Source organism: Girardinichthys multiradiatus, chromosome Y, assembly GCF_021462225.1.
Source record: "Girardinichthys multiradiatus isolate DD_20200921_A chromosome Y, DD_fGirMul_XY1, whole genome shotgun sequence".
NCBI lineage: Eukaryota > Metazoa > Chordata > Actinopteri > Cyprinodontiformes > Goodeidae > Girardinichthys > Girardinichthys multiradiatus.
In genome coordinates, this window is record NC_061818.1 from 27,139,068 (window position 1) to 27,162,008 (window position 22,941).

A 22,941-nucleotide genomic window follows, 5' to 3' on the forward strand; every position below is an offset into this window, starting at 1 on the left:
GGCCTTTTAAAATAAGGCTTACTGAAAATTTCAAAATAAAAGCCTCAGTCTTCCAGAGTTACTAGTAATATTTAAAGCTGATAATAGCATAGAAAATGAATTGCAATAAAAATAGCTAGCTCCGGTCCCAGAAGCACGCACCAAGAGGCAGGCCCCGTCTAAATTTCTTCCGAAATTTTCTAGTTTATATCTTTATTTTTCTTCCGTCAAAATTAATGCGGCCCGAACCGCTGCGTGCACCCCCACAATTTATACATCAAAACGACCGGCTCGGTCCCGTGAGGTGTGCTATTACTTTTATTGGCGTTTCGAGTTACTATGGCGACGTAATTAACGAAAAACCGAGCCGAAAAATCCCATAGGAATGAATGGAGTCAGGGGCGGAAGAAATCCTCAAAATTCACTGTTTTTGAGGCTCTGCTGTATCGCCATACTTTCACCTAGAAACACAGTTTGACTTTCAGTTTGTAGGAAAATCCGCCGGCTCTTCAGAAGTGAAAACGGTTTGTTGATAACTGCTACGGTTTCTCTACAATTAGACTCCAAGCGACACAAAGTTTGCGAGAAAATCACACTCTTAACAGTGGACATGGCAGTTACTAGAGTGTAAAAAGAGGGGATTTTTTTCAGGAAAAATGAGTTTCAACTGGCCCTCACGGCCACAAATTTCGCTCTACAGCCACAATTTTCGGTCAGATTGTAGGGCCGGGCCTCTGCTTTCACACAATAATTTCAAAATTGTTCTAAGTATCATAGATTTCTGTCAAACACCCCTCGATCGCCAAGAGTCAGTAGATTTCTGTAGGCCTTCTCCCATGTATTTTCAATGAGAGCTTGACCTGTAATCCATGAGTGACACCATTTCTTTCCATAATCATATTTTATACTGTGAATGACATAGAGCTATGAAAATATCCATGATTGGGGACGAGGGACAGCTGTCGCCCACAGTTTAAAAAAATTTCAAATACCATGTACGGATTCCCAGATATTAGACTTTGTTCGGGAGCATGTTCAGGAATTTTGGCCTTTTTCTCCATTTTCCCTCTCTTTTCACCCAGTGTTGTGCCTTTATTATTATATTTTCAACAAAAATGTGTTAATATTCTCGATCCCCTGTCCGTTCTGATAAAAACGGTCCAAGAATGACATCGATCGCCCCTACGGTTTCAGAGTTATGGCCAGTTGTTCGGGAGCATGCGCCTCCATGTTATAAAGCCTAGACCAGGGGAGACAGAGAGAGAGGTGCTGCGTGAGTGAGAAACAGCAGGTGTCAAGTTACACTGACGCTCTTTGCTGATTGGCTGATTCATTCCTCACTGTTCTATTTATAGCTCTGTGTATCTCCTACTGTATATGTCTGGATGGGATTCTGTCTTTCTTTCTGCCGCTCTGTGTCTCACACTGGGACACACACCCACACACACACACCCACACACAGACACACACACCCACATACACACACACACACACACACAGACACACACACCCACACACAGACACACACATCACACACTCACACACAGACACACACCCACACACACACTCACACACACACACACAGACACACACCCACACACAGACACACATGCATAGATTACTATCTTTCTGAGGACTTTGCATTGACTTTCATTGATATTCAGTCATTTCTATGGCTTAAACCTGACCTGACACCTAACCCTTTGACCAGCTTCATAGGAGGCAACTACATGGCGGCCATGTTGTGTGGGGAACTTAAACAGCATGTACTGCTGTTCCAACATCCACACAACAGCGATTGACCCTAAAGGTCAATTTCTTTCATCAACCCTCCATGCTTATTAATGATTATTTAAAGCTTATAATAACATACACAATGGTTTTAGAATAGCAAGCATGTTCTATATAACTAATAGAAATAACCCAGACCTGAAAGGACAACCATGCTTGATTTTCAAAATAAGACAAAACCTGCTCTACAAAATAAAAGCCTTTAAACAATAGATGATTGCAGGAGTGGGCTTCACACTACTGTTGGAGCTCCCCCAGTGATGGGAATGGGACTATGCTGGTCCTTTGAAACAGGCTTACTGAAACTTCCAAAATAAAAGCACACACCTTCCATAGTTACTATGGATTTTGTGAGTTGACAAGTGCATAGAAAATGATTTTTAAATAGCAAGCGGGTTCTATTTAACCAATGCAACTAACCCAGACCTGAAAGGACACCCATACTAGGTTTTCAGAATAAGACAAAACATGCTCTACAAAATAAAAGCCTTTACACTTTAAACAATAGATCATTGCAGAACTGGCCCTTACACTACTGTTGGAGTTCACCCAGTGTTGGAAATGGGACTATGCTGCTCCTTTGAAATATGGGTTACTGAAACTTTCAAAATAAAAGCACACACCTTCCATAGTTACTATGGATTTTGAGAGCTGAAAAGAGCATAGAAAATTATTTTGAAATAGCAAACAGGTTCTGTATAACTAATGGAACTAACCCAGACCTGAAGGGACAACCATGCTGGACTTTCAAAATAAGACAAAACATGCTCTACAAAATAAAAGCCTTTGCATTTTAAACAATAGATCATTTCAGGAATGGGCTTCACACTAATGTTGGAGCCCATTTAAAATAAGGCTTACTGAAAATTTCAAAATAAAAGCCTCAGTCTTCCAGAGTTACTAGTCATATTCTAAGCTGATAATAGCATAGAATATAGCACAGACAATTACATAAAAAACAAATAGCAAGCTCTGGTCGGAGCAAAACGCACCAAGAGGCAGGCCCCGTCTAAATTTCTTCTGAAATTTTCTAGTTCTTTATTTTTCTTCCGTCAAAATTAATGCGGCCCGAACCGCTGCGTGCACCCCCACAATATATACATCAAAACGACCGGCTCGGTCCCGTGAGGTGTGCTATTACTTTTATTGGCGTTTCGAGTTACTATGGCGACGTAATTAACGAAAAACCGAGCCCCAAAATCCCATAGGAATGAAAGGAGTCAGGGGCGAAGAAATCCTCAAAATTCACTGTTTTTGAGGCTTTGCTGTATCGCCATACTTTCACCTAGAAACACAGTTTGACTTTCAGTTTGTAGGAAAATCCGCCGGCTCTTCAGAAGTGAAAACGGTTTGTTGATAACTGCTACGGTTTCTCTAAAATTAGACTCCAAGCGACACAAAGTTTGAGAGAAAATCACACTCTTAACAGTGGAGATGGCAGTTACTAGAGTGTAAAAAGAGGGGATTTTTTTCAGGAAAAATGAGTTTCAACTGGCCCTCACGGCCACAAATTTCACTCTACAGCCACAATTTTCGGTCAGATTGTAGGGCCGGGCCTCTGCTTTCACACAATAATTTCAAAATTGTTCTAAGTCTCATAGATTTCTGTCAAAACACCCTCGATCGTCAAGAGTCAGTACATTTCTGTAGGCCTTCTCCCATGTATTTTCAATGAGAGCTTGACCTGTAATCCATGAGTGACACCATTTCTTTCCATAATCATATTTTATACTGTGAATGACATAGAGCTATGAAAATATCCATGATTGGGGACGAGGGATAGCTGTCGCCCACAGTTTAAAAAATTTTCAAATACCATGTACGGATTCCCAGATATTAGACTTTGTTCGGGAGCATGTTCAGGCATTTTTGCCTTTTTCTCCATTTTCCCTTACTTTTCACCCAGTGTTGTGTCTTTATTATTATATTTTCACTAATAAAGGATGAATATTAATGTTCCCCTGTCCGTTCTGATAAAAACGGTCCAAGAATGACATCGATCGCCCCTACGGTTTCAGAGTTATGGCCAGTTGTTCGGGAGCATGCGCCTCCATGTTATAAAGCCTAGACCAGGGGAGACAGAGAGAGAGGTGCTGCGTGAGTGAGAAACAGCAGGTGTCAAGTTACACTGACGCTCTTTGCTGATTGGCTGATTCATTCCTCACTGTTCTATTTATAGCTCTGTGTATCTCCTACTGTATATGTCTGGATGGGATTCTGTCTTTCTTTCTGCCTCTCTGTGTCTCACACTGGGACACACACCCACACACACCCACCCACACACACACACACTCAGACACACACCCACACACACACACACAGACACACACCCACACACACACAGACACATACACATACATGGATTACTATCTTTGTGAGGAATTCCCTTTATTGTCTTCATTTCTATGGCTTAAACATGACACTACCACTAACTCTTTCCCAGCGGGACACACACAAACACCCACCCACACACACACACGCAGACAAGCACACTCACAGACACACACCCACACACACACCCACACACACACACCCACACACAGACACACACCCACACACACATGCATGGATTACTATCTTTCTGAGGACTTTGCATTGACTTTCATTGATATTCATTCATTTCTATGGCTTAAACCTGACCTGACACCTAACCCTTTGACCAGCTTCATAGGGGGCAACTACATGGCGGCCATGTTGTGTGGGGAACTTAAACAGCATGTACTGCTGTTCCAACACCCAGACAACAGTGATTGACCCTAAAGGTCAATTTCTTTCATCAACCCTCCATGCTTACTAATGATTATTTAAAGCTTATAAAAACATACACAATGGTTTTACAGTAGCAAGCATGTTCTATATAACTAATAGAAATAACCCAGACCTGAAAGGACAACAATGCTTGATTTTCAAAATAAGACAAAACCTGCTCTACAAAATAAAAGCCTTTAAACAATAGATGATTGCAGGAGTGGGCTTCACACTACTGTTGGAGCTCCCCCAGTGATGGGAATGGGACTATGCTGGTCCTTTGAAAAAGGCTTATTGAAACTTTCAAAATAAAAGCACACACCTTCCATACTTACTAATGATTTTTTAAAGCTGATAATGGCATACACAATGGTTTTAGAAGAGCAAGCAGGTTCTATGTAACTAATGGAAGTGAACCAGACCTGAAAGGACACCCATACTAGGTTTTCACAATAAGACAAAACATGCTCTACAAAATAAAACCCTTTACACTTTAAACAATAGATCATTGCAGAACTGGGCATTACACTACTGTTGGAGTTCACCCAGTGTTGGAAATGGGACTATGCTTGAAATATGGGTTACTGAAACTTTCAAAATAAAAGCCTCAACCCCCCATAGTTACTATGGATTTTGTGAGCTCACAAGAGCATAGAAAATGATTTTTAAATAGCAAGCGGGTTCTATTTAACCAATGCAACTAACCCAGACCTGAAAGTACAGCCATGCTGGACTTTCAAAATAACACAAAACATGCTCTACAAAATAAAAGCCTTTGCATTTTAAACAATAGGTCATTTCAGGACTGGGCTTCACACTAATGTTGGAGGTCACCTATTGTTGCCCATTTAAAATAAGGCTTATTGAAAATTTCAAAATAAAAGCCTGAGTCCTCCAGAGTTACTAGTAATATTTTAAGATGATAATAGCATAGAATATAGCATAGACAATGAAATAAAAAAAAAATAGCAAGCTTTGGTCGGAGCAAAACGCACCAAGAGGCAGGCCCCGTCTAAATTTCTTCCGAAATTTTCTAGTTTATTTATTTATTTTTCTTCCGTCAAAATTAATGCGGCCCGAAGCGCTGCGTGCACCCCCACAATATATACATCAAAACGACCGGCTCGGTCCCGTGAGGTGTGCTATTACTTTTATTGGCGTTTCGAGTTACCATGGCGACGTAATTAACGAAAAACCACAATGCTCTCCTATGCATTGCTATGACAGGCCCCAATTATGCCATTCTGTGCAGCCTAGATTGTGAGGCCTACTGTCATTTTTAAAAGCCACAACTATGAACAGCACTAGAGTGTGATCTAAGGGTCTAAGGATGACAGGAGAATGTCCTTACATGCTCTCCAGCAGCAGCACGATGGGTTTGAGCTCCTTCCTTGTTCGGTAGTAAGCCCGTAGTGTCACAATGAAGTTGTACAGACCATTTCCTGCGCTCTCCGCAGACACAATGATTAATTTGTTTTTGAAGCCATAGGAGCGTGCATCTTCAAAATGGATGTGGGGACAAGGCTAAGGGAGAAGTATGAGAGATTATTGGGCTGTGTTTTTGTACAATAATGATGAAGAAACTAGTTAAGTTGCATACCTTGTCCATGCGCAGGCAGCAGAAAGGCATCTTTTCTTTAAGAAGATGGCATAGTGCAGGTGAGCTACCAATATATGGAGAGTTCAGCGGGTATCCCTTCACCCACCTGCAGCACAAACTCACATTTATCTCTGAATTTATTAAAATAATCTCCTATACCATTTACTGTACTCACTCGCAGTGTCGACCCCACCAGTTTCCGCTTTCATCTTTGTCACCGTCATCCTTGCCTTCCTCTCCTCCTTCGTCCTCAGACTGCTCCCCCAGCAGGTCAAAGGTTGGGTTGTTGACTCCGTCCACTAGCTCGAGGACTGGTGCGATGCTGTGTCGTCTTTCATCCGCTGAATCTCCCATGGCAGGCAGAGCCAAGGTGTTTGCAGCACCCATCTCTGCCCTGGAGCTACTTCTGCTCCCTCTCCCACTGCCGATGCCTGTGCTGCCCGGGTCCTGGCCCTCGGGGCTGCTGTCGCTGGAGTCCTGCAGGTCAATGGCCACTGTGCCTGAAAACATACCCAAAGATAAATAGAAAAACATTAAAATGTATAAAACCTTCCAGCAGTGGGGGTAGTGAAAAAGTGATTAAGACAGTTCTATTTTTGTCCACTTGGTGGCATGTTTGTGTAACAGAATCTGACTACAGGCCGTATCCATTCTAATCAGATGGAGGTGCATCTCAATAAATAGGAACAAAATTAAAAAGTAGATTAGTTTCAGTAATCCAATTAGAAAAGTGATATATAGATTCATGGCACAGAGTGATATATGTATGGCATGTCAGTCATTTTCTACCGCTTCCATAGTAGGTCACGGGGGAGCTGGTGCCTATCTCCAGCAGTCTATGGGCGAGAGGCGGGGTACACCCTGGACAGGTCGCCAGTCCATCGCAGGGCAACACACAAACAACCATGCACACACTCATTCATACACCTAAGGGCAATTTAGAGAGACCAATTAACCTAACAGGCATGTCTTTGGACTGTGGGAGGAAGCCAGGGTACCCAGTAAGAACCCACGCATGCACGGGGAGAACATGCAAACTCCATGCAGAAAGAACCCCGGCCGGGAATCAAACCCAGGACCTTCTTGCTGCAAGGCAACAGTGATACCAACTGCGCCACCGTGCAGCCCTGTATGGCATGTATTTCTGTTAATTGTGATGATTAGGATGTATAACTAAATAAAACCAAACATTCAGTTTATCACTTAAGCATAATAACACATAAGAAAGAAAAGGATTTCTAACTTAAACGTTATGTCACAACCATATTGCAGCCTTCACAATCACTTGGCTGTCACTGAGACCCTCCATGAGGAAGGCACACCAAAAAAAGCTGTTACTAAAGGAGGTGTCTGTTCACACAGTGCTGAATTCAAGCATATTAATTTAAAGTAGGGTGGAAGGAAAAATATTGCAGAAAAAGGGAGAGCCACAGCCTTTATAGAATTGTGAAGCAAAACTGATTCAAGAGCTTCCAGCTTCCTCCCACAGTCCAAAAACATGCCTGTTAGGTTAATTGGTCTCTCTAAATTGCCCTTAGGTGTATGAATGAGTGTGTGCATGGTTGTTTGTGTGTTTCCCTGTGATGGACTGGCGACCTTTCCAGGGTGTACTCTGCCTCTCCAGTAGACTGCTGGAGATAGGCACCAGCTTCCCCGCAACCCACTATGGAATAAGTGGTAGAAAATGACTGACTGACTGACTGACTGATTCAAGAGTTCAGGGAGATTTTCTAGATGTGGAAGATGCTGGAGTCAAAGCTCTCTCTGTAAACAAGCTTAATGGACACGCTGATTATGTTTTGCAACAACACAGGAAATCCATCTCCAAATGCTATATAGTTTTGCACCTTGCAACATTTTCTTATTTTATTTATTTATTTTTTCTTTATTTTTTTACCTTGCAACATTTTCAGATGTAAAGTTCTGATAGATGAAAACAATTAGATAGTTTGCATGCATTTCACAGTGTTTTGTTTAGCCTGTCTTACTGACCCATGCTGGCAATGATACTGTGCACAGGCAGGCGGGTGAGTCCATGGTAGATACTTTGGTGGACTCCTCTTGAATTTCCACCTGTGCCTCCCCAGGACGGTTCCCTCTGACCTCTGACAAATGCTGAATTCTCCTCTTTAGAAATGTTGATGTAAAAACATGTGTCAGAAGCCCCCATGATGTGGTAGGGCCCGGGGTTTAATAGGATGTTTGTGGTGTCCAGTCTGCGTACTCCAATCAAACAGACCCCAAACCTGCAACCACACGGGCAGGATCAGTTCTGAGCGATACAGTTCTATGTGTCGCTTATAATGATTTTTTTACTTACTTTTTGTGTGCATGAAAGGAGGCAAAAGTGAAACTCTTTCCTTGGTATTCTCCAAAGAATTTACTTTCTTCCAGGCGAATGTGATGCACCTCATTGGCTGAGCAGCGCCTGTATGTTCGGTGCCACTGGTCTGATGAACCTGCGCCACCATCCCTGAGACAGAGCAAAAAGACACATTGAGACTGTTGAGGAGTGACCTTTAAAACATGTGATTTGAAGCACCCAGGGTCCTATAAAGAGGTGACAACACGAACTAACAGTGTGGAGGTAGCGTGACTGTGGATTGCCTGCACAAGAAAAAAGCACTATTTAAATAAAGTAGAAATGTTCGACTTCTGGGAATGGACTGTGGGGCAGGAAAGAAGGATGGCAAGTTCTAATCATCATCAAAGCCAAAAACCCAGATGGCTTCAAGTCCAGGTATAGATATAATATTTATTGCCTGATTGCATAATATTACTTATATAAAACATTTTTACAGTCGATATGTATATCGGTATACTTATAAGGTAACAAATGTACATTTAGCCAGAGTAAAATTCCAGTTCTGGTTAAAGTTTTTATGTAGCTTATGTTTTAAGGGTTCACAAGAGTTGCTATTAGCAATCAGTGTCATATTGACAGTACACAGCAGTCAGAACAATCCCAGTTTTCAGAATTAGATAGGTTCCCACAGGAAAGTCGAGCTAACTGCTAGTCAGAGTCAGGCTGCTTCCACAGAAGATTTCTGGTTTTATAAAAACAACTAAAATAAAAAAATAAAAAATTCAGAAGTGCAAAAACTCAACAAGGTAGCCTGCTTCTATATGAGTTGGCAGTTCTCTTGTCTGAGTGGAACATGACCTCCAAAACACTGAACAGTTTCATGTGCACACAAACTAACATTGATCTTTTGGTGACATATGATGTTTTGGGGCTGACCAGAGACTTTTATCAGAACAACTTAACAGGTGAAAACAGCTCCATGGCAGCATTTAAAGAGCTATGGTAACTTTCAGATGTTTTTTAATCAGTGGGGAATTCTTTAATGACAAATGGAGCATGATAAATATAACTGGCAGAAAGAATCTTTAAAGGAAAGCAATTTAGTGTAAAAGGCAACCCAACAGTGATTGGTCAAATTGCTAGAAATTGTCTAAAACCTTATATTTTGTTTCAGACAACAAATTTGCCAGATTTGATGAACACATTTTGTTTTTAACAATGTGTATTTAGTCCACATAACAGACTTTTATTTAAAAAGATGACAATGTAAATGTTTTTTAAAATAATACTTAAATTAGTAGTTATGACACCTATAAATAAAATTGTTCTAGGTTGAATATGATTTGAACAGAATGCTTTGTGATGATCCATCATCTACAATCTCGGGTCTTTCAGTTTCTCCTGAGACAGCTCTTATTGCTGTTTGTTACAGGTAAGTTACTGATTGCTGATAAATACTCCACAGAACAACTGTCTGCAGTTCTAGTAAGGTTCTGAATGCAGTATTTTCGACTAAGCAAAGCACAGGATCCTGAGAGCAGTAAAGAAAACATGCAAATGAGCTGCTTAGCAAACAATGATACTCACATTTTCATGTTTTACCTATATAAAAAGCTTTTAAAACATAAAAATGTCACATTTCTGTTATTTTTACCCTCCCGATAATTAAGGTAAGCTCCAATTATCAGTGTAACTAATTTACATTTTTCTGTGCTACATGGTAGAAAATCCTTTGGATTAACAGTAAACATACATTTGTCTCAGGATGAATATACCTAGGTTCTTTTAAGGTATTCTACCTGTTAAGGGCTTGAAATGCTCCTGCACGTTGCTTGAAGGCCTCTTGGGGTGTCGTTCTAAGAAATGGGGAAAAGGAGAAAGAATGTAAAGACACAAACAGCCTTGTTTTGCTGCTTAATCTCACTGAAATGAATGTAATGGAGAAAACTCACTGTCCTCTGGAGGAGTGAATCAATAGAGTAATAAGAGTTGAGGTGCCAGGGCACACACAGTTTAAAGCCAGCATGGCGTACTTAAATTCTTCTTCGCACACCACATGATCTGCAGACAGAAAAATACATTAAGGACACATCAGTTAAGGCTTTTGTAGGCTTCAGCAAAGGAGAACCAATGGTCTTCATGAGTACCAAATTAAGACTCCATGTGTTATCAATTGGGCCAGGCCAAACTAAATAAATACAGATAAATAGATTTAAAAACAAAATGGTACTCCTATTAACAATAGAAATCTGGGGCCCATCCTGTATATATATTTTAGGAGGAATTTTATTATTACATAATCTGAGCTCTGGGGAATCATGTCGATATTGAATAAAAATGGGCCGTTAATGGAGCCTTGGGGAACCCCACATAACATCTGAACCAGTTTAGCAACATGCCAGACAATCCAACACATCAATCTGCCTTCAGAAGTCACAAAATATTAATACCAAGTAATAGGTTATTACACTGATTTCAGCATTTACTGTCTCTTTTACAACAAATGACTTTTAATGAATGTTGATTTAAAATATGTTTAAGTTAACAGAAACAAAAAAGTTTAAACCAATTTCACTGAATTATGATTAAAACATTCAACCGATTCAAAATGCTTAGCCCTCTCCCACTACAAATCCAGATTCCTAAAATAGTTTAAATGAAAAAATAATACCTTCTATACCAAGACCCTTTCATGGAGTACATTTCTACTAATGTCTTTGTACCCTGGTAAATACAACTAAAACAGCCCTGAAAAACTACTCTGATTCCTGGAACAGATTTTTTAACAAGAGAAACAAGAAGTTCCTGAACTAGCTGCCGTTGTCTCTATAGCAAGTGCCTGCGAAGCTAAAACAAAACCTGCTAAAAATTCACAAATAAATTGAATGTGTATCAAAAGAAAATGGCACAATGTATTATGAACAGAAGCATTGCATTTGGAGGCGTATCAAAGCTAGACAGAATTCGGCTGAATCAGAACTTTTCTGATGGAGTATTTCTCCTGTCTCGTCAGACCATTACCCTCTCTCCCAGAAAAAGGCTGACATTCACTCAGTGGAACAATTATGTAATCAGACCCTGATAGACCCACTAAAGGAAATGCTACAAATTTGAGGCCAAAATAGATAAAACCACTTAATCAAACCTGTTGTTCATTCTGCAGAGAGAGAGGAATCCCAAAAACAATCAGAATTAAATATCTCCAGCTGGTCGGACACCTCCTATTTAAGGTGTCCAGCCAGCTGGAAACCACATATTCTGCATTATAGGAAGGAATAACAAAACAAATGTGCATTTCAGTGCTTAAAACACAATAAAGCTGTTTGTAAAGGTAATCTGTCTGTAAGAAATCATGAATTCATTCAAGATAATTTCAAAAGATTAATGAGTTTGAACCTAGCACAATAAGATCATTCACTTTAAGAAACACTTATTAATTAATTTGTATTCATAAGCATCTAAACACACAGTTTCTTGATCTTCAGGATCATGAACATTTCCTATTTTGAAGATATTAGAAACATCATCAGTAGAATATTATTTTAGATCAATAGAGTCATATTGAAGGCCTTCTGCAAAATGTTTGGTCAGCGGTCTTAACATATGCTGAATGTTTGTAAAAAAAAAAAAGAGTCAGATTTCTGAGGGTTCATGTCACAACATCAGAGAAACAGCAGAGGCCTATTGCAACTCTGGAGGAGTTGCAGAGACCACAGCTCAGGAGAGAGAATCCCTCAATGGCACAACTAAAAGTTTCACATTCAACCAATCTGACCTGTATGGAAAAGTGGCCAGAAAAAGCTGCCTGACTGCCACAGGCCTTGGAGAGAACACAGCAAACCAAACATGTCTAATTATTTAAAAGAAAACATATTAATGTGTTAAAAGTCTAGTCAAAGTCTAGAGCTGAATCTAATAGAAATGTGTGATTTCAAAATCAATGTTCGCAGACTCTCTCAAACCAGTCTGACTGGGCTTAAGAAGACAGTCTCTAGAGGTGCAAAGCTGGCAGAGACATATACCCAAATACCTGCAGCTGTAATTACAGAAACTATTCCAACCCCCTTGTGTATTGACTGAATGTAAAAAATGCAGATCACACTTTTCAGATTTGTACTTTTAGAACCTTTTGAAAAACATGCATATCTTTTGTAGGTTTTTGTCTTTAACAAAGCAAATTGTGCAAAGGTTTAATGGTCCCTTTATGAAAAAAACACCAGATATTCCAGGTTCATTCAAGTGTATTTTTTTCTTACAAGGTACATAGCTTCTGTTGTCATGAAAAGGCTTCTGGAAGGTTCAGTTTCTGGTTCAACGAAGTGCTGTGACAACAACATGCTATTGCCATGTATGAAAACATGTATGCATCTTCTACAGAGCATCAATTCAGTGACAGCTGTCAATGCGTGTGCACTTGTCCCTGATCTGCTGTTTGCATTTACAAAGCATGATAGCTGAGGTAAAATCAAGCACATCAAACTCACAGCTCTGTCATAAATCTGCTCACAGCTTGTCCGACTGAGAGGAGGAACCTCAAGTAACTGTTTAAGTTTGGACAGAGATAAAAAGCTGTAGCAATAGGTCAGAGTATTCAGCCACATTTATCACCTAACACCTAATGGAGCCATGGCCGTGGGTCAACCAAACAACCCGAGCAAACACAGACCACACTCTCATTTAACTGTTGCCTCAAAGTCTCCTTTTTCAAAGGAAAATCAGATCGACTGGGTATTGTTTGTAGAGTCAACCAGAAAAAAAGAGCCAAAAGAGAATCAATTTTCTGTTCTATGTTTATATTTCTATGTTTCAATTATCTTCAATTCAGTGCACAGGCGTATCAGGCTGCCTGTTAAGCAACACAGTTGATCTGGGCAATAAAAGCAGAGTATGTGCTCTGCATTAGGATGTAATTGGTGACAACGCATCAAAGGCTGAGATTGGAGAATCACACTTAACCAAGCGGCTACTTTAAGAAGAAGATGGTCGTTCAAGATAAAAATGCAACTTGTATTAAAAATAATGAGACGTGTGTCTTGCTTAAGGTGGGAAGGTGATAAACATATCAATTAAAAAACGAGGAATTGTGATTCTTTTGAATAAGTAGCGAAGTTCATTTGGATCAGATCAACACATCATAATGCAGCTCACAGAAAAGATGCACTGTAGTCTCTCACTATTCAGCCTGTCAGTTAATTTTAGAGTTAATGCCTATGTAGAGCAATGGGCACCAGCTTCTGCAGAGGACAAGACAAAAATAAACAAATGAAGTGGTTTCTATAGAGCAGTCCTTGTCTTTATAGTTATGCACATGAAAATTTCAAATTCCTGGAAAACAGACACAGAAGTCTCTTTATTCTTCATCCAATGTTTTTCTTCCTCCTTTTTCTACAATTATGATGCTGTTTCTTCTCTTTCCCTCACTGGTTTCCATCCTTCAGATTCCTGAAATAAGACCAGCAGAGAGGTTAACACACACACACACACACACACACACACACACACACACACACACACACACACACATCCGTGTTTTACTATCTTTAGGAGGATTTTTCGGTTACTTCCATTGACTTCCATTCATTTTCCTTGATTTTTAGTGCCTAACCCTGACCCTCACACTAACCCTAACCCTAACCAGTTAATACCTAACCCTAACCCTAACCAGTTAATACCTAACCCTAACCCTAACAATAACTCAATTCATACCATAGTCCTAAACCTAACCCCTGTCCCAAGAACGGAATTTGAAAAAGTGAGGACCAGGAAAATGTCCTCACTTTGTCAAAATGTCCTCACTTTGTCAAAATGTCCTCACTTTGCGATAAAAATACGAAAAATGGTTCTCACTCAGCAACAAGTACAAGAACACACACACACACACACACATACTTCCCTATCATTCTTGGTCCAAAGATCCTTGTTTTTTTCTTTGTGTTTTCTGCTTCAGCACAGGATCAAATGTGTAGTCCCAACCCTGCCAGTATGCATGAGTCATTGCAAGTGCAAATGTGGCTATTTGCACCATCTGCAACAGTGCAATTAGGACCTGACCAAAGGTCCACCAGCTTAGGTAATTAAATCACTATGTTTGTTTCTGCATGGATAAGTGGGCTGTTACTTAGGAAGAACCCACTGGGGGGGTGCAAAAGAATATTGATGTTCAATATAAATTAGGTATATAATTAATAGGCATGCTGGGCCAGATATGTATTGTTACTCAAACACCCCAATGTCTCAGGCTGTGCTGCAGCAGCACACTGACAGATCTTTTCCCATGAACGTTCAACTCCTATTAGGTTGAGTTTGTGGATCAAATTAAATTGTGTATTTCTTGCTCATTAATGCCTCCCACACATCACTTCAAGAGTGTTTTCCAAGTGGTGTCAAAATTTGGCATCTGTACTCACACTAAAGCCCATGTGACTATACGCTCTGTGAGTTTAGCTATTGTGATTTTAGGATTTGGAGAACATAATAAACTCAATTTCTTATGAAATCTGACTTTTTATATCAAAATAATGGAAGGTAAAACAAGAAATTAAGAAATCACTGACTTGCTTGAATTCAGCACTGAACATCTGCTTCATCGAAGAGGGAACCACCATAAGCTATTAGGCAGGGCACAATAATTCTGTCATTTATTTTGTTAATAAATATAAGAGGAACATATTTGTATGTTCATGTGAGACAAAAGATCAAAGCTGTTAACATGCGTGCTACAGAGTTTTCAGACTTGGAGCAGAAGATTCCTCCTGCCGGGGTCAGTGTTGATCATGAATTGAAGAAAGGGGGCAAAAACGGATGAACATATAATTCTCTTTGTGCACAACAATTCCTGCCCTGCTAATAGCAAAAGCCCTGGCCTGACTGTGAAGTGTTTTAACAGTGCTGCAGGAGTATTACCCTGTGGAGAGGGCCTGTCTGCCAGGTTAGCACCACTGAAGAACTAATCAAAAGCATGGATTTTCTTTGCTAAGGTAGCAGAGTAAAACATGAATCATCGATAGAGACTGCTGGTCTAGGGGTGTCAAGTTAGAATTGGGTTTCAGATCGTCCAGGGCAGCAGTCAGGGAGACGTGCAAGAGAAAATAAAGGATGTGAGAAAGTGCTTGTCATTTCCTCACAGATGACTGACTGGTGTCTGCTGTTTTGCAGGAGTAGGATGGAGACTCTCCAAAGAGCAATGTTTGAAACTCGGAAAAGGCTTACAGGCAAGCTGTGCCAATCTGTCCCACACTTCCTCCCTGAGCAGGAAGAAGAGACAGCTACAAGGCTGAACAGGCACTGAGGGAAAATACATGTTTTAGTCCAAGCAGTCATGTAGATAAGTTAAGGTAGAGCTAAAAGTAGTCTGTTACCATTGTTAAAATAATAAATTTTAAAAAAAGACAACAAAATCAGCTTCAATACTAGACCAGAAAGATATATTATGTAAAACTTGCATTTTGAACAATAGGCTGCTTCCTAACAATGCCAGCCTCTTCAATTTCACACTCTCTGCCCACCTGCAAACTTGACATGGAACTTGTTCTCCGGCTTGAGAATCTGGACGTACAGAGGGCAGTTTGGAGCGAAGTCTTTGACTGCCCAGGCTCGAAGGATGGTTTGATGGTCCTGCCAAAATTGAAAACAGAGTGGATTGAGTTAGCTGTCATCAAAGAGAGCAGGAGGGGAAAGTAAAGTGCGCAGAAATCATTAATGGCAGAAGACACTAGCACCTTTATAGCATTCCTCTTAAACCGTCTGATGGTGTGGAGCAATATGATCTTGAAAGGTCAGAGTAATGCAATTTGGACATTTTGTGATCAGCTTTGATGAGACGGTAGAGAATTATCTGTTAAAAGCCCTGAGATGGCTTTTAAAAATTGTGTGACAGTAAGGAAGATAAATAGCTTTACTTTAAAAGCTTGCACCTCTTTTGATCCAAGTAATAATAAAAAAAAGATGATTCAAGCTCAATCTAACTTGCTTTAAATATCAATTGTATAAAATGTGTTGTTTAAATTTGAGCTATACTTCACCAAAACACCCTTGTTGGTCACTACTTAGTTTTTTTTAGGAATTCTTAAAAGTATTTCAGAGACAGCTCTTTTTTTCTGCAAACGTCTGCTAACTTAGTCATTAATAACCTTTTGACGTAATTTTGGCTGAAAATTTCAGCACTCCTATAGGGAGAATATGTAGAGTTTTTTTTTTATTGGTTGGTTTCTGACAAAGACTCAGTTTTTAGGCAAACTTTACATGTTTCAGTACGGTTGAGGTCTAGCCTTTGGGAAAGCCATTTTAGAATGTTAGTCTGGTTTATCCATCCAGAAATCAGTGACCCAGCTGACCCAAACATTCCCTTTCAATCCAGATGAATTTGGTGAAGATTTGGAAAAACAGGCCCGGAACCACCAAAGATCAAGAAAATATAATTTCACTGAGAAAGGTGAAACAACATTGCTATTCAACAAACTAAATTTCTTCTGGTTAAAAAGTTTATTATCATATGAGAGAAGGATTGAGATATTCAACCATTATGACAAGATGTTAGATTGGAGGAGTTAAGATAATGCTTTCAAACTTGAGCACACTCTACCAGCTGGCAAGCATGGTGATTGTGGCATCATGCTGTGGGGCTGTTTTACTGTCAGTGGTACTGGTGCATTGCATAAAGTGGATGACATGTCAAAGGGGAAGGAGTCTGACAATCTTCAACAGCTAGAGTTCAAGAGCTAGATGGTTGAAACCAGTTTGGTGTTCCAACAGGATAATAATCTCAGTGGCCTTGACCCAGCCTCATTGAAACATTTGTGGATTATGCTTAAAAGCCCGATCTGTGACCAGGAAAGAACCTTTTTCTTTGTTCTCATTAAATATGCAGCCAGATCCATGTAGATGGCTACAAAAGGTTTGATGTCAAGATGAACTTGCAAAAAAAAACATTCAGCTAAATATTAATGGAGGTGTAAATATATAATATAGCCAGCCTGTATATTTTTGACCATGTGTGGATTGGAGTAAATTTACAATAAATTAATACTTTTGAACCCAGAACAGTTTAAACTAATCACTAAGAGCCCTAAAACAACATGACATCCATGCTGATAGTGACTAAACGTCTGAACCAGAAACATATCTTTTTTTTTTCTTAATTAATGCAAAAATGTTTGCAACCTAGACAGGATGCTATACCTTTCCAAATCAGAACAGAATGTACTTTTTAAGTCGCTGGTTAAATTTGAGTTTGTGTAAAATAAACTCCTATTTAGAGTCAGAAAATGGTCAATACATTTAAATCTAAATAACATGTAAATCAAAATCCAGAACATTGCCCTTGAATTTCTAATCCCAGATTTGCTTGGCACTAATATTGCATTTAACCGTGTCTGTGAGAGAAAAGTATAATAATGCTTATGATGCCCACAGGGAATTCAAAGACTCTGATTTGGCCAAGATAAATGGTGAAGTGAGTCAGGATCAAACAGGGAAATGATGAAGCACGTACTGCAGCAATGCGGTCCACTTCAAACCGGTTACTGAGGATAAAGCAGGCTTCAGCATCGTCCATCCTGCAGGTAGTTAGTAGAGCCAGTAGCCACAGGAACGAGAGAGGCAGACGGAGTGGGAGGGAGAGCAAGAGGAAGAGAGAATCGGGGGAGGCCGTGAGACACAGGAAGAAGGGTGTTGTCATGTTATTGTCAGACAAGACAAAAGAGGAAAAAAGTGGGACGACAGAACAGCAAATGTACCAATGTAACTTTATCGCACCCACCATTTTAAGACAAGATAGTGGGAGGCGAGGGGAATAAACAAGAAAGCTTTTCCATTTCCTTCTCTGTGACACTAGCCTCACTTGTTTTATTTGTTATTTAGTGCTTTGCAAAAAAGTGTTCATACGCCTTGAACTTTTTCACTTTTTGTCATGTTACGAACATAAACTTTAATGTATGTTATTGAGATTTTAAGAGGCAGACAACATAAGCAAATAATTGTAACGTGGAGAGTAAAGAATGATCATGCATGTTTTTCAACATGTTTTACAAGTAAAGATTTGAAAGGTGTGGTCTCCATTTATCTTTAGCCCCTTCACTCTGGAACTCCTGAATAAAATAGAATGCAACCAAGTGCCTTAATATGCACGTAAGCAATTAATAGAGGACACCTGTGTGTAACTTGATCTCTGTATAATATACAGCTGTTCTGTGAAGGCCTGAGAGGTTTTTTGTTTAGAACATTAGTGAACAAACATGATGAGGATCAAGGCAGGTCAGGAATAAAGTTATGGGCACGATTAAAGCAGGATTAGGTTTAAAAGCAATATCCTGTGCTTACGGTTCAGTCAATCATCTAAAATGAAAAGGTTATGACACAACTGTTAACCTACCATGACATGACTGGCCACTTACCAGGCCAGGCAAGGAAAGCATTAATCTGAGAAGTGACCAAGAGCTCCATGATAACGCTGAAGGAGATTCTCACTTTTCTTTCTGTCCTCATCTTTGCAAACCTCCGTCAACATCTGCAGTAACCAGCATTTGAAGCAAGCGGTATAAAACTTGATTCTGTTCGGCTCGCTCTGCTTCTGCGTAGTCACTTACTCCATAGTGGGTTTAGAGATGTCATACAACAGATATGACCTTCACAGCTTCTGGCAGTCATCACAGCTAAATCAAATGATTGAATTACCTCTTCAGCGCACCATCAAATTTGGCAAATACCTGGTAATGAGCCTTTTATTTGATTCAATGTGTTGTGGAAAAAACACTGTGCATCACACTCAATGAGCCATCCTTATGGCGACCCATAGTGGTGGCAGCATAATGCTGTGGGGATACTTTTCTTCAGCACAGATAAGGAAGCTGATCAGAGTTGCTAGGTTGATGGAGGCTGGGAGAGACGTTAACCTTCCAGTAGGACAGCAACTCAAAACATAGAGACATAGAGCCAGAGCTACAATAGAATGGTTAAGATCACATATCCATCAGTAATTATGAAATGGTTCAAGTGGTACAAATTCTTTACAAGACACTATCAGAATTCTGGGGGGTGGAAATTACTGGTGTTACTTTAGGACTCAAGGCACTTCAAGAATTAATTCTGAACTGTATATTAAATATTGGCCATGGTGAGGTTTTGTTAGATGTTGACTTAGTTAAATAATTTTGTTCTTATTAAGCCTCTAAAGCAGACAGAGACCCATGATCACTTACTTGGCCCTCATAAGGTCTTGGTCTTTGAGGGCAGAACCCTGCAGGTAGATAACTCTCAGAGCCCAAAGTGGAACATGAAGGACCCTCCTAACCTGGACATCCATCTCAGCAGGGCAAAGGATTACCACATAGTAGTCCTACACACAAACAGAAGGAAAAATACAGCGCAAAAGCTTGTTTTTCAGAGTCTATCTTCAAGTGTTTATTTTTAGCACAAAGATGCTTGGAGAGACACCCAAATATAAAACATTGTATTTATTTATTTATTTATTTACTGAATACTAAATTTTGCAGACTAAATTAAAGCTATATAGGTTGGATTCAGGCTACAGCTACACTTTGCTCTCAATAATGAAAAGTAAGATGATCCCTATAAAAACAAGTAAATAGTCACGCCTTCCAGCAAACAGACCCACAGCTGCCCCAGCATGAATAAGTCAGAGGTTGGATCTTTGCTTTGCAGGACTAATCCTCTGCTTTACCCTCTGCTGCTTTGGCTCCTGGAAAAGTTTATTATAGGCAGCAAACACATCCACACTAGCATAGGACCCCTGAAAACCTTCTTGTCCTACTTAAAACCAGACCTGCAGCCGAGGGTGAGCAAAGAACTCGTTGAGGAAGTCCATGAGGAGGTCGATCTTGAGGCAGCTAACACACAGCACCACATGTTTCTCTGTCTGCGCCCTGTAGCGGCTGTAGTTGCCTCCGGATTTTTGCCGCTCCATCCACAGAAAGGCCAGCTGCTCAAACTGCATTCAAGACGACATTTATCACATTCAACAGATGGAAAGTGGATTAGGTTAGCTGGAATACAGCAGAGACCCAGGTGGTATATGAAAAGAAAAACGTTGCCTGCTGTGTAATGTTTCCATTTGATCAGGGAAAGTGTTTGGTGGCAAATTAAGATAAGTGGAGATTTCAGGATTGTGGGTGAGTGGAATGTGATAGTGGACATTAACAGGGAGTCACACATAATGGAAATATTAGTAAGGCTCAGTCGAAACTACACAGATGTTATCTGGTGCAACAAGAGGGGTGACGGATGGCAGAAAGTATTAAATCTGAAAAAATTAAGTGCTGAAGGAATGACAAGAGTTTCTACAGACTTCAATATGTCTTCACACACACAGATCGTCTTAATGTAATTGTTATGGAATCAACACAAAATAGGTGACGAATGGATGCCCTGGTGACTGCTGTGATACAGGCCCTGAGCTCTGGAGCAGCAACAGTTGCAACAAATGACAAGCAATGAAAATATTCTACATTATATCTGATTATTGAGCTGTTTATTTTCCTGCAAGTCTTCATTCATTGATGCCTCAGATAAAAGAAAGTGCCATTAGGGACTTAAGCAATGGCTCTAACAAGTACTTTTCAGTTATGTTAAAACTATGGCCTTGATAAATAATTTAAACACTCACAAGGTGAAATATATCCAGCCTAGGTCAACAAAAACCAAACAGCTATCAACAGAATAATTTGTAAAAAACAAAGTGCAAATATCTGGTTGCAAAAATTTGCACTAAACTAAAATTTCTTTGAGAAACCTTATAATTTAATTTCAGCATTCAGCCTTGGTGGGCACAAAACTAACAGCAATTTGTTGGACCATGTTTTGCTGAATATTGGACCATTTGGATATTGCTAGACGCCACCAGGCCTTCCAGCGTTTTCGGCCATTTTGTATCCCAGTATAGTCCGCTACTACAAATCCCAGCGGGCACTGCGGCTGATATGAAGGGGCGTCCCAAGTCTGACGTCACAGGACACTATATAGGAAGGTGGCCCCTTTAAGGAGGTGCTTTCTGCTTGGGATCTAGACAAGGTTACTGACATCTGAAGCAGCATTCTGGAGAAGAGGTCCCACATGGATTTCATTCATTCTCCTCGTTGGCCAACGAGAAAACTAAGCAAATTAAGCTTACAGGAATAAGTTTTCACTTTGCCGATTGAAGACGTGTGTTTAACACGTAACCAAAAAACCACGGAGTTTCAAGGAGACGGATTGCCACCCTTGTTTTTGTTCCAGTCAACTGCTGACGGTCAGATCATATTTTCCCCTTTCGCCAAGGAGGCCAGAGGATGGAGATTGACCGCTCTTCTTGGAGTTTAACTGCAGACGCGCAGTAACTCCCCCCCTCCTCTCTCACTCGCTGCCCCAGAAGGAAAACTTCAACAAGTAAAATCCATCTTTTTATTTTATTTTTATTTCTTTATTAGGAATAGCGTGGGCAGGGTAGAGTAGGATCTAGTGCGATTTAGAACCGCCACTTATAGTCTAATGTGTTCTAAACTGTATGTGCATGCAACCTTGTATTGAAACTTTGATTTGCTGTGGACATCTGAAAGCCGCTGTGTGTGTTTTGCTGTGTTGTAACGCCTGAGAACAAGCTCAGGTGCGCTGTGAAACTGGACTGCTATAATAACCTTATGGTGAAAATCAACCATTTTCTTTGTCTTCAACCTCGTGTTACTAGCTTGCCGCCAACAGTTTATTACCCTTTGTCTTCTTGGGTTTACAACTTTGCTTGGGGGAAGTTTATGACTGCCTGTGTCCCGCTGAGTTATACTTACTCCGCTCCGCGTCACATTATCATTTGTTTGCCATAACTGCTGGTTTGATTCCATACACACCCACTGCTGTTTTGTTTTATTTGTTTAGTTAGATATTTTACCCTTTTTGTGCAGAACTTTGCATGTTTGACTAGGTGAAGATTAGTGAATCGGAGAGCGGATTGTATCAGGACTGTTGATTTAATAAATGTTCACATAGATAAAGAGAAGGCGTTTGTATTTATTTTGTGCAAGAGTGATTTGTCAGTCAAAATAAGGTCAAAAGTTCCCCACGTTTCGGCAGAAACAGTTGATTAAACAGTGACATATAGTAATAGTTATCAATTATTACTGAGTATTTAACAGTTGTAATTATCAAGGGCGTTAGGCTACAATTACAACACCAAAGGGCATCTCTGGCTGCGATTCATAAATAAGGATTTTTGGTTAAGAAATTAATTTTGTCAAATTATGATTTTCAATTATAATTATTGATAAATATTAATTAATCAATAATCATAATCCTAACAAATTATACTGAATCTGATAAACCAGAGATAAAGTTCAGCTATCCAACAATAATATTTCTTGCTCACTTGCAGCCTTTAGCTAAACCCATTAGCATCTCAGCCATTTGCTAAGAACCCTTACCTTTCAAAGTAACATCCAGGACTCGCTAACATCTTCTAACCCTAAGCCTCATGGGAGAATGAGTCATGGTCTGGTGAAACCGAACTTATACTTCGGGATGCAATTCCAACAGGTAT

General features: G+C 39.9%; 2 protein-coding genes across 3 annotated transcripts in view; one reads left to right on the forward strand and one right to left on the reverse strand.

Annotated features, from left to right (window-relative positions):
- The window catches only part of LOC124864971 (potassium channel subfamily T member 2-like), a 102,337-nt gene that overhangs the window by 41,619 nt on the left and 37,777 nt on the right, over positions 1-22,941 (reverse strand). Inside the window, exons 18-28 of the mRNA XM_047359926.1 lie at positions 20,203-20,367; positions 19,619-19,755; positions 17,914-17,977; positions 15,929-16,037; positions 10,376-10,484; positions 10,223-10,279; positions 8,439-8,591; positions 8,111-8,364; positions 6,294-6,618; positions 6,119-6,224; positions 5,870-6,042 (exon numbers count right to left, since the gene is read on the reverse strand). Of these exons, the coding sequence (XP_047215882.1) occupies positions 5,870-6,042; positions 6,119-6,224; positions 6,294-6,618; positions 8,111-8,364; positions 8,439-8,591; positions 10,223-10,279; positions 10,376-10,484; positions 15,929-16,037; positions 17,914-17,977; positions 19,619-19,755; positions 20,203-20,367 (1,652 nt within the window). The remainder of the gene's footprint in view (positions 1-5,869; positions 6,043-6,118; positions 6,225-6,293; positions 6,619-8,110; positions 8,365-8,438; positions 8,592-10,222; positions 10,280-10,375; positions 10,485-15,928; positions 16,038-17,913; positions 17,978-19,618; positions 19,756-20,202; positions 20,368-22,941) is intronic.
- The window catches only part of LOC124864970, a 458,718-nt gene that overhangs the window by 20,076 nt on the left and 415,701 nt on the right, over positions 1-22,941 (forward strand). The window lies entirely within an intron of this gene.